Source organism: Thamnophis elegans, chromosome 2 (genome assembly GCF_009769535.1).
Source record: "Thamnophis elegans isolate rThaEle1 chromosome 2, rThaEle1.pri, whole genome shotgun sequence".
Classification (NCBI taxonomy): domain Eukaryota; kingdom Metazoa; phylum Chordata; class Lepidosauria; order Squamata; family Colubridae; genus Thamnophis; species Thamnophis elegans.
In genome coordinates, this window is record NC_045542.1 from 28,483,116 (window position 1) to 28,495,821 (window position 12,706).

The 12,706-nt window shown below is 45.3% G+C and overlaps 1 protein-coding gene across 1 annotated transcript in view; it reads right to left on the minus strand.

Moving 5' to 3' along the window:
- The window catches only part of ACVRL1 (activin A receptor like type 1), a 56,566-nt gene that overhangs the window by 2,094 nt on the left and 41,766 nt on the right, over positions 1–12,706 (minus strand). The window contains exon 9 of the mRNA XM_032212051.1: positions 11,933–12,063. Coding sequence (XP_032067942.1) covers positions 11,933–12,063 — 131 coding nt within the window. The remainder of the gene's footprint in view (positions 1–11,932; positions 12,064–12,706) is intronic.

Sequence of the window (12,706 nt, forward strand, 5' to 3'; positions counted from 1 at the left end):
AGTCCAGTGTTTCCCAACCTTGGCAACTTGAAGATGTCCGGACTTCAACTCCCAGAATTCCCCAGCCAGCGAATGCATTCGCTGGCTGGGGAATTCTGGGAGTTGAAGTCCGGACATCTTCAAGTTGCCAAGGTTGGGAAACACTGCTCTAGTCCAAGGAGACTTGCAAGGCAATAGGATGTGGATGTGTGAAGAAGATGGCGGCAATGGCAGCCACTTTTTTGTTGACCGGAGGACTTTTCAGCAGTTTGTGGCCAGCTGCTGGCCTCTTTGAGAGCTGGTATGCAACGAGGCGGCAGCTGGGAAGCTTCTTTGCCAGCCAGCGGCTTCCCAACAGTGGCAGCAGGCTGGGGGTGGCCGAAAACGCCAGTCAGCTTGCCTTCCGGGCTGGACCAGCCACCGCAGAAGGTAAGCAACCAAAGGGGGGGGGAAGCGGGGAAACGGCGACTAGCGAAGGGAGGGCGGGGATGGATAGGGAAAAATCCTAAAAATGTTCCTACCTTTTCTTGTGGGCATGGCTAGGTGTGGAGGCATGCGACTGTGTGGGCATGGGTATGAATGACATCACACTGGCCACGTACACTCAGTCACATGCCCTCCCACCTAGCCACGCCCACTGAACTGGTAGCAAAATTTTTCGAATACCACCGTTGATTAGGCCTGCTTGTTAATATGAGGTGGAAGTCAGGGATGGTATTTGTTGAACTTGGTGCCACAATCAGAGTTAGAGTCTATCAGGATAGATCAAGGATAAACTAAGGGATTAATACTTTCATGTCATTTCTTACTGCCTGACAGAATTTTCAGTCAGAGCTAGCTTTGGAGTTGATGCTGAAGTTTTTTAGATTTATGACATTTAGGAGTCTAGGTATAGTCATAGTCATATTCTCAATTTCTGACTTTGGGAGCAATTCAGAAGTCTATAGCACCAAGCACAGCTATAATGTGAACACACAATGAAAATTAAATTCTTAGTTTATACTGTTATTCAGATTAGGGAGATATTTCTTAGGTGGGAATACAGGTAGTCCTCAACTTATAACAGTTCATTTAGTGATTGTTCAAATTTACAGTGGACTAAAAAAAAAAGATTTATGACCATTTTTCACATGATCGTTGCAGCATCCTCATGGACATATGATCAAAATTCAGACGCTTGGCAACTGATTCATATTTATGACAGCTGTAATGTCCCGGGCAGGATTGGGCTTCAAAAATTGCAGCAATGGGTTCGCTGCCTCGTTGCTAGGTGGGCATGGCCTAGTTGGCATCCTGCACTATGGCACTTTCCTTGAGCCTCTGGGAGGAAGAAAACTACTTCCCCTGGGCTGCGGAGGCCAGAAACAAGCTCGTTTCCAGACTTCTGGAAACTCCAGTAGCCCATTTTGCCCCCTCCCCGAGCCTTTGCTCAGGCCCTGCACTTACCTGGCATGATGGACAGGTTGCGTGGAGACTCCTGAGAGGGGTGGGGTGGGAGGGAAGGGGTGGGCATGGCCAGCCAGGAGTGGGATTTGGGGGTTTGCTGAACCACGCAGAATGTTCGCTAGGATCTCCCGAACCTATGCAAACCCCCAGCAGTCCACCCCTGGTCCTAGGGTCATGTGGTCAGCTTTTGCAACCTTCTGACCAGCAAAGGTCAATGAGGAAGCCAGATTCACTTAACAACCATGTTACTAAAAAATGCAGTGATTCACTTAACAACTACGGTTTGGTGAATAAATCCTAGATGGCAAGAAAGGTTGTTGGGGCAAAAATCACTTAACAACTACCTCACTTAGCAGCAGAAATGTTGAGCTCCATTGTGGTTGTAAGTTGAGGGTTACCTGTACCTCAAATCTTTTGACCTCTAGGCTGGAATACTGCAATGTGCTCTACATGGGGCTGCCCTTGAAGAGCATCCGGCGTCTTCAGCTGGTACAGAACGCAGCCGCGCGAGCGATTGTGGGTGCACCGCGGTTCACCCACATAACACCTATCCTCCGCGAGCTGCGCTGGCTACCTGTCGATTTCCGGATGCGCTTCAAGGTGCTGTTAGTCACCCATAAAGCCCTGCATGGTAGTGGATCTGGATACTTGAGAGACCGCCTTCTGCCAATTACCTCCCTGCGACCAATTAGATCACACAGATTGGGCCTCCTCCGTATCCCATCGGCCAGCCAGTGTCGGCTGGCAACCACAAGGAGGAGGGCCTTCTCAGTTGTAGCCCCGACCCTTTGGAACGAACTCCCCGTGGAGATTCGTACCCTCACCACCGTCCAGGCCTTCCGCACAGCCTTGAAGAACTGGCTAGCCCGTCAGGCCTGGGGATGAAGATAGTTGCCCCTCCCGAATGATGAATGCATGTTGTTTACTGTTTTTATTATATGTGTCTATGTTATTGTCTGCATTTCCCCTTCCCTGATTTTATGTGAGCCGCCCTGAGTCCCCTCAGGGAAAAGGGCGGCCTACAAATGTCAATAAAATCAAAAATCAAATCAAATCAAAATTTTGACTGTCATTAGTGAATCAGTCTCTGATTAAGATTGCGTTTATATCTGGATCCCATGTCCAGTAGGGGCAGGGTCTACTAGGGTGAATTGCCCCCAAAAGTTACTCAGTTTGAGTTGATTTTTAAAAGAGCTTGGAAAGTCTGTTGTAGCACCAGTTATTTTGTTATTTTCTGGTTGAAATGTAGAAGAAAGAATTTTAGCACTGTTCAAAAATTATTCCTGGAATAGACGCATGTTAAAGAATTGTGTGTGTGCGTGGGGGAGGAACTGAAGTTTGGTAAGGTACAATATAAATGATTTCATTGTCATGGTGATCTCTGCAGCAAAACAGCAATTGAACCAGTAGGGGTGCCATCATTAACACAGAATCAAATATGAACATCTCTCTCCTACTCTGAGAGGGTCAAACTTGGTCAACTTCCATTTGTGACACCCAATAATATAGAATAGATCTTAGTTCTATAAAATTTCCTTTTATTCTTTTCCTCAATATGGCTGGCAACACATTTGAGAGTCAGTTTGATCTAGTGGTTAAAACACCAAGCTAGAAACCGGGGGCCTGTGAATTCTAGTTCCATCTTAGGCAGGAAAGTTGGCTTGGGCCAGCCACACTCTCTCACCTCACAGCTTTGTTGTTGTGAGGAAAAGAGGAGCATTATGTATGTTTGCTACCTTGAGTTGTTTGTAAAGATAACAAAGGTGGGATATAAACAATACATATATAAATAAATAAATAAGCAAACAAGCTTCTAAGCAGGAGGTTATTAAATATGTTTTTGGAGGGAGGGGCGCCTTCAACTCAATGTTGGCTCCTCGTGACTGATTGGACAAGTCCCTGCAGTTTTTTTTTTCTTGCCAAGATTTTTCAAAAGTGGTTTGCCATTCCCTTCTGCCTAAAGCTGAGACAGAATGGCTGCTACAAGGTCACCTAGTTGCCTTTGTTCAATTATATCACTGCTACATCTGCAACTAGCAAGCAAATCTCCTCGAAGGGGAAAAGAAAATAAGCTGAGGAAATGAAAGGTTCATTTTGGCTGACAGCTAAAGCTACCCTGAAGATTTATCATTTCCTTCTGAGGATTTAGCAGGCATTTGAGAATGTAATGTCTCCAGACTATAGGATACCCTGGGAGACAGAATGTAGAGATAACCCTCGATTTATCTGATGGAACAGGGATTTCTGGAGGTGCCTGTTGTAAACAGGAAGCAATGTACACTTTGAAATGAAAGTTGGAATAGAACCGACTAAGCATGGTGTTTTCCAGACTTTCCATAAGATGCCATTTAGAGATTGCGTTCCAGTGGTGGGTTTCCATTTTATTTTACTACCAGTTTGCTCGAGCGCGTATCAGTGGTGGGTTGCAGGCGGTACGACCCGGTAAGGGCGTACTGGTGCCTGCCTGGAGCACTAGGTACCATTCCAGTACGGTGCTCCAGAGGGCCCACCTACCCACCTGAGCTCCTTACCTGTATTTGAGCTCTTCGGCGCTTCTGCGCATGTGCATAGAACACAGGGTGCCTGCCCGATGCTCTGCTGAGCATACTGGTTGCAAAGGGATCCGGAACCTACCACTGGTGCACATGTGTGCACGTGACGTTTCTGCACTTGTGCAGAAGAGTCCAGGCAGGTGGGTGGAGCCTCCCACCACCACCACTACTGGTTTGCCCGATCCGGACTGAACTGGCAGAAACCCACCTCTGTTGTGTTCTGAGTACATATCACCTGAGGAGGGGGGGCAGCAACAGATGCAAACCCTCGTCCCTCATTGTTCAGGTACCAAGATGGTCTGACAAGGATTACAGAAAAGTGGAAGCGGGGCTTGTGTGTCAATCACACAGTTCTGGGAAGGGGAGGGAAGGAGGGAGGTGTCCTAGCAACAGTCATAGCCCCTGAGGAGATTGGCACTGAGGACATCAGAAAGGCATCAATAATGAAATATATCCATGAAAGAAAAGGCAACCCTGAATTTTAAGATGACTGCTTCTAAAAAAGCAGTCAGAGAGAGAGAGAGAGAAAAGTCTTGTGAAAGGCCTACCCTCCCAAATAAATATGTGGGGGGAATATGCTTCTATCCAAGGAGGACAGGGACAAAAAAACCAAAAACACAACGCAAGTACTAGAATGAATTAGAAATGCCTATAACCGTGTTGGCGAACCTATGGCATGCGTGCCACAGGTGGCACGTGGAGTCATTTCTTAAGGCATGTGTAGTGTTGTCCTGTCAGCTCCAGCGTGCATGCGCGTGCTGACCAGCTGATTTCAGGTTTCATTTTGGGCTATTTTTTGCCCTCTGGAGGCTTCAGGAGCCTTCCATAAAGCCTCTGGAGGATGAAAAACAGCCCAACACACCAACCGGCCGTTTCCAGCCTCCAGAGAGCCTCCAGGGGTGGGGGAGATGGGGGAGGCTGTTTTTGCCTTCCCCAGGCTTGTGGAAAGCCTTTGGAGCCTGGGGAGGGCAAAAATGGCTCCATCGTGTATGCGTGGGGGATGTCTATACACGCATGCGTGGGGGTATGTGTGTCACACGCATGCATGGGGGGAAGGTACATAGAATTATGGGCATGGGCACGCACATGCACGATCCCCCCACCCTCCCCTGCTTTTGGCATGGGATGGCAAAACGGTTAGCCATAACTGACCTATAAAATAAGATATCCATTTATAAAATAAATTGAGGCCAATCTGCATATGGCCAATTACACCAAAATCAACCTCACGTGCACAAACACAAGTACATATACAAGTAGTCCTCAATTTACGACCATAATTGAGCCTAAAATTTCAGTTACTAAGAGAGTTGTTTAATGAGTTTTGCCCCATTTTATGACATTTCTTGCCACAGTTGTTAAGTGAATCCCTGCAGTTGTTAAATTAGTAGCACGGTTGTTAAATGAATCTGCTTCCCCGTTGACTTTGCTTGTCAAAAGGTCGCAAAAGGTGATCACAGGACCCAGGGACACTGCAACCGTCATAAATGCGAGTCAGTTGCCAAGTGTCCAAATTCTGATCGCGTGGCCACGGGGATGCTGCCACGATTCTAAAGTGTGAAAAACTGCAATAAGTCACATTTTTCAGCACTGTTGTAAGTTTGAATGGTCACTAAATGGTCACTGTATATGTTTGTGCAGAGACACATCCTGTCTTCAACCTCCCCACCCCAATTAAAAAAAACAGAACGGGGAGAGGCAAGGAAAAAGAGTAGCTGAGCTGCCAAAGAAGCAAAGAGGAAGGGAGAATAAAACAGAGAGATGAAACAATTCAAAAATAAAACAGAGATAACAATTAACATTATTACAAGTGTTAGTACTACTGTTATTATATTATTAGAGAAGGCAAAACCGATAGGAAGGCAATGGCTAATGGAGAACTACAAAGGCTAAATGAATGCCGATACAGAAGGCTGTATAATTACTTTATATTGTTATGTATGTCTTTTTTTCTTTTTTTGTTATTGTGTTTTTCTTCCTGTTTTTAAAGGTAAAAATGTTTAATAAAAACTACTTTAGAAAAAAAACCCAGAGATGAGTAGGCATAGGAGACAGATGGACAGAAGAAAGAAAGGAATTGTTCTACTTAAGCACTAAAAAGGGTTAAAATTTAGCAGACCAGTGCCTGCTGCCAAGGATGGGTAATCTACAAAGCCATCCAGGTTTTTCCAAACCGTGAACCTGCGCCTCCCTGCACTCCCTGCATCTTATCAGTCAATGATATGCCTTTAACTATGCACTGTCCCAGTTTGGACCAGTTTGAAGCTTCTGAATGGTCTTCCAAGGCAGCCTTTGCAAAGCGTCTTGCAGTAATTTAAGCAAGATAAATGCATTTGTGTATCTTGTGATGGGGTTCTTGATCACTAGGAATGTTCGATCTTTGGCAAAGGATAATGTGAATGACTTCATCCCAATTTGTTGTAACTTTAGAGTAACATCAGCGAAATGGATAGGACAATTTTCATTTGTTTTTCTTCCTGGGCTGTGCAGCAAAGTTATTCTGTTGCTTCATTAGGCACGCAAATGTCAGCTCTAAAAGTGTTGTCTCAGCATATAGCCTGTGTAATGACATTACAGAATTTCCCATGCTGTAGGAACAAGTTACATAATCAGGAGGACCTGGTACAATGTTGGCTAACATAGGCTAAAGCTATGTTACCCTATGGCAGTGGTCGGCAATCTTAAATACTCAAAGAGCCATTTGGACCCGTTTCTCACAGAAAAGAAAACACTGGGAGCCACAAAACCCTTCCTGTGCCTGACTGTTTCCTGAGCGCCCCCCAAACCAGCAGATGTATTTGAATTAAAGGTTCTGTTTTCTTCTGAAACTTTTCTTTTCTTGGATTTATCCATGGTTGGCCTACTGGGGGTCGAAAAGCTCAATAAATTGTGTGTTGACGGGTGTCGCACGTTGGCGGTTGTGACACATATTTTTAGCGACAGAGAGTCGCAGCAGAAGGATGAAAGAGCCACATGTGGCTCCAGAGCCGCAGGTTGCTGACCCCCACCCTATGGCTTTAGTATTGAGGATAGATTATTTGTGTCTCAAGGCTTCTGGTAGCTGGCAATGAGGGTCTGGGAAGAGTTTCATAATTCGGAGTGCTACACTCCAGTCTCCTTTCCAAATAAACTACAGGTGGTCCTCAACTTACAATAGTTCATTTAGTGATGGTTCTAAGTTACGATAACACTGAGAAAGTGACTCATGATTGTTTTTCATGCTTATGACCTCTGTAGTATCTCCATGGTCACATGATCAGAATTTGGATGCCTGGCAACTGACTCACATTTACGATGGTTACAGTGTCCTCCTGGGGTGTGTGTGTGTGTGTGTCATATGATCATGTGACTTTCTCACAAGCAAAGTCAATGGGGAAGCCAGATTTACTTAACAACTGTGTTACTAACTTAATAGCTGCAGCAATTCACTTAACAACGGTGGCAAAGAAGATCATAAAATGGGGCAGAATTCACTTAACAGCTAACTCCCTTAAAATAGAACTTTTGGGCTCAATTGTGGTCATTGGTTGAGGACTACCTGTATAGAAAAAACACTATCAAAATGAAATCAGCCACAGAGATGGTTGGACCAAGGAAATTCACCTCAGTATGAAGCTCATCATATTGAACACATTGAACTAGGGAAGAAAATGGTAAGTGAGCACCTGTCTACCCTAGACGAGTTCAAATCACCAGGACCGGACGGATTACACCCCAGGGTTCTGAAGGAACTGGCAGACGAGATCTCAGAACCACTGAACTATATCTTTCAGAGATCCTGGAGCACCGGGGAACTACCAGAGAATTGGAAAAGAGCTGATGTGGTTCCCATCTTCCAAAAAGGAAAAAAAATAGATCCAGGAAACTACAGACCTATCAGCCTGACCTCAATACCAGGAAAGATTCTGGAAAAGTTAATCAAGCAACAAATTAGTGAACACCTAGAAGTAAACAAAGTAATAGCCAAAAGCCAACATGGGTTTGTCAAAAACAGATCATGCCAGACTAATCTTATTCCATTATTTGACAAAGTGACAAAATTAGTGGACCAGAGGAATGTCGTGGACTTCAGTAAGGCATTTGATAAGGTAGAACATAACCTACTACTAGATAAAGTAGAAGAATGTGGGTTGGGACGCATCACCACCAGATGGATTCGTAACTGGCTGACCAACCGCACTCAATGTGTAGTCCTCAATGGAACTGCATCTACATGGAGGGAAGTATGCAGTGGAGTACCCCAAGGTTCTGTTTTAGGCCCAGTACTCTTTAACATCTTCATCAATGATTTGGATGAGGGAATAAATGGGGAACTCATCAAATTTGCAGATGACACCAAGCTGGCAGGAATAGCCAGCACTCCAGAAGATAGGCTTAAGATACAGAAGGATCTTGACGAACTTGGGCACTATCTAATAAAATGAAATTCAATGGTGAAAAGAGTAAGGTTCTACATTTAGGCAACAAAAATGAAATGCACAGGTACAGTATAGGTGGGACCTTGCTCAATAGTAGTAACTGTGAGAGGGATCTTGGAATCCTAGTGGACAACCATTTAAATATGAGCCAGCAGTGTGCAGCAGCTGCCAAAAAAAGCCAACATAGTTCTAGGCTACATAAACAGAGGGATAGAATCAAGATCACGTGAAGTGTTAATACCACTTTATAATGCCTTGGTAAAGCCACACTTGGAATACTGCATTCAGTTTTGGTCGCCACGATGTAGAAAAGATGTGGAGACACTAGAAAGACTGCAGAGAAGAGCAACAAAGATGATTAGGGGACTGGAGAACTAAAACATGAAGAAAGGTTGTAGGAACTGGATATGTCTAGTTTAATAGAAAGAAGGACTAGGGAAGACATGATAGCAGTGTTCCAATATCTCATGGGTCAAAGAAGAGGGAGTCAAACTATTTTCCAAGGCAACAAGAACAAGAAGCAATGGGTGGAAACTAATCAAGGAGACAAGCAACTTAGAACTGAGGAGAAATTTCCTGACAGAACAATTAATCAGTGGAACAGCTTGCCTCCAGAAGTTGCGAATGCCACAACACTGGAAGTCTTTAAGAAGACATTGGATAGCCATTTGTCTGGAACAGTATAGGGTTTCCTGTCTAGGCAGGGGGTTGGACTAGAAGACCTCCAAGGTCCCTTCCAACTCTGCTATTGTATTGTATATGATCTTGAGCTATTTGCTAGCTCAGCACTAATTCAGTTTAGGGGACATATTTACCATTTAGATCAGTGATAGAGACCTTTTTTGGTGCCAAGTGCCCAAAGTGCATGTGTGCAATCCCAAAATGCAATGCGAGCGCCCCCCCCCTTCATGCGCCCCACCCCCCTCGCCCATTTTCAGCTTCCAGGTTGGTGCATGGGGCTTTCCAGACTCAAAACAGAGCATGAGGGGGGCGGTCGCATGGTGCCCCTGCACCCCGTTTTGGCTTCCAGGGTTGGTGCAGGAGGCTTTCCAAGCCCAAAATGGGGAGCAGGGGGGCATGTGCACGTGAACCCCCAAAATGCAATGTGACCACCCCCTGCACATATGTGGCAAAGACCCAAAGGCCAGCTGGTTGGCAGGAGGCATGCGTGTGTGCGCACATGCACTGTGGAGCTAGGCTGGGCAACGGCTTGTGTGCCCGCCACTTGTGCCATAGGTTCGCCATCATGGATTCAGATCTCAGTGAAGGAAAAAAAATGTCATGGAATATGAGAATGAGAAATAAAAGCTTTCTTCATGGGATGAAGTAGCGGACGGGGCTCTTCAAGGAATGAAATGGTGTTCAGGTTCAATGATGCTGGCCCTTCATTCATTCCTTGCTTAATTAAGGTTATGGCTCTGTTCAAATTCAATTGCTAATTGGGGCACACCCTTGCTTACATGAAGGAATCTTCAATTTGGTGGTCTGCAAAGCAACAAACAATCCCTTATCACCCACTTGTTTGTCCGCATGGTTTACTCTATGGAGGGCGAATAGCTCTGTGCTGGCATTTTATCTCCTGACCACCCAAGGCTCTGGTCATCCTCCCTCTAGCTTCTGGGATTCCAGCAGCTGCTGCCCACGATTCTTCCTGCTTGTCTTATCTTTGCATTCTTTTTTTCTTTCTTTCCCTGAACTAGTGCCAAGATTCTCTTCCATGCATCCGAAGTCATAATTTACAAGACAATCTGCATTTCTCTGTCTTATAAAAGTCGAGTAGGTCCTGCAACTGATTTGTCGGGTATCAAGTCAGAGATTGGCCTGGCCCACTGGAAACAAAGAGTAAATCACGGATTTTCTTCCCTATTCCTGCTTCATTCATTCAGCCACATCTTAGACAGATGTTCTACAGTCGTAGAATACTGGTTTTTGTAACAAAGAAAATTGGGAAAGATAGAAAATGTAGAAAAAGGATAGGGAATTAGAAAGGACAAGACACATATGGGCCCTGTGTCTTCTGACTAGCTAGAAGACACAAAGCTATATGATAAATCTTTAAGTGGCAATCTGGACTGTTAGAAATATTATTTCTTCAGATGTTGCCATGCAGATAGCTTGCCTCTCAAGCCCACCTCATAATTCTTGAAACAACCTTACAAAGCAGTCTCTTTTTAATTTTAATAGTGTTTTTTGTTTTGTTTTAATAATGATATTTGATTCTTTTATAATGATTGTTTTTTTTAATATAGTTCTTATTTTGTTGGTTGTTGGAATATCAAATTTTCTACCCGCAGGCTGGATGCGTTACACGCTAGCCACACCCACCCTGGTTTAGCAAAAGGGGAAAAAGTCGTGATATGTCACATGACGACAATGTGACATTGCGAGTTTGACATCTGTGTTGTAGACTGCCAAAAGTCACTTTTTGTGAGCTGGGTTGCCACACAAATATGATTAATAAATAAATTAAATAGTTAAGTATCCCAAACAGGGCCATAATGTGATGGCAGCCCAGAATTCTCCCAAGGGAAGAACGCCAAGGCACAGCAGCCCTTGTGTAGCAAAAGTGAGCATTCTTGTAGGGAAATGCAGCTGTAGAGCAGAGTTTCTCAACCTTGACAATTTTAAAATGGGTGGATTTCCAACTCCCAGAATCTCCCAGTTAGCATGTTGACTGAGGAATTCTGGGAGTTGAAGTCTACGCATATTACAGTGACTTTGGGTTAAGGAACGCTGCTTTGGAGGAAGTGCTAAACATGATCATCAGGGCAGCTCTTTCAGAGAAGAAGGGGAGTGAATTAGCTGGTGGGGTAAATCATCTCATATTTCCAAGACAGTTAGAAGATACATGCAGAGGTGGGCTATTGAGGGTTTGCACGGATTTGGGAGAGGCTCTAGCTAAGAATCTTCCCAGTTCAGAGAACCCACAAATTCCACCCCAGCTGGCCCTTCCCCTCCTGCCCCTCTTCTCCCAGGAGTCCCCATACACGGCCCACGTGGAGGCTTGGGAGGGTGAAAAATGGGCTTCCCGGAAGTTCTAGAAGGCCAGAAACGGGACTTTCCAGCTTCCAAAGAGCCACCAGAGCCTGCGGAAGGCTGTTTTTGCCCTCCTGGAGGCGTGAGGAAAGCCTCTGGAGCCCGGGGAGGGCGAAAATGCCCCTTCCCAGTGTGGTGCAGGAGGCCAACAAGGCCACGCCCAGCATGGCCATGCCCACCCAGCAACCAGGCAGAGAACCCGTTGTTAACATTTTTGAAGCCCACCTCTTGATACATGGCATCATTGGGATAGGGCATAGCTTTCCTCCTGCATGGAAGGAGCCTCTGTCTCCCCATATTGTTCAATAGATCTAGCTGGGAAGCTTGATTCCTAGGCTGGCGTGGTATAAGATGCTTTCTTTGCTTCTGCCTCTACTCTGGGAGTTGATGGCCACACATCAATCCTAGCTCAGAAAGCGTCCTTTTTGAAACAACAGGAAACACCCCTTCCTGTTAAATAACAAAATAAAATGCTAAAAGTTATCTTTCTAACTGACTCACCGGGTCAGAGAACATCCGATTTGGAATGGTGGGTGTCTGCTGGTCAATGCAAACCACTTTTTTCATGTCTTCAAAGCTGGGGTCGGCTGGAACCAAGTCAAAGAAAGGAGGTTTATAATCTTCAATAATCCCTGCAGGATAAAAATATGGAGGGAACAGGAAGGTGAAGTCTTGAGATGGCAAGCATGCAGAGATTATTGGGTGTGAACATCGTCTTCCTGTACCATCTGTTATGTCCAACATAGTCAAATAAGGACAAAAGAATATAATATGTATGTATGTATGTATGTATGTATGTATGTATGTATGTATGTATGTATGTTGTGGCCTAGCAGGAGCTGTTGGAGCTGCAAACAGACTCCGACAGCGAGACACCCTATGTGTCGACTCTGGAAGATGTGGAGGACCCTGGACAGGGTTCAGACTCTGAGCAGGGACCAGAGAGGCTGGTTGGTCACCAGGAGGCGCCTGAGGCATGGAGCAGTGGTGAAAGCCAAAGGGAGTTTGGTCATGATGTCAGGCCCTGGAGCAGTAGTGAAGACGTCAGGCCTTTGAGCAGTGATGAGGTTCAGAGGGAATTGGTCCCGGACGCCTGGCAGAGGCGGGCGGATAAATGCCGGCAGCAATTAAGGAGAGAAAGGAGATAATTGGACCCAGGTGGTTGTGATTAGGTCCCTCCCAAGAGAGTATATAAAGAGAGACTTTGGGAGGAGGCTGTTTGCAGGATTCAACTAATATACTAAGGCTGGAGAAGCTCTCGTATGTATTTCTTAT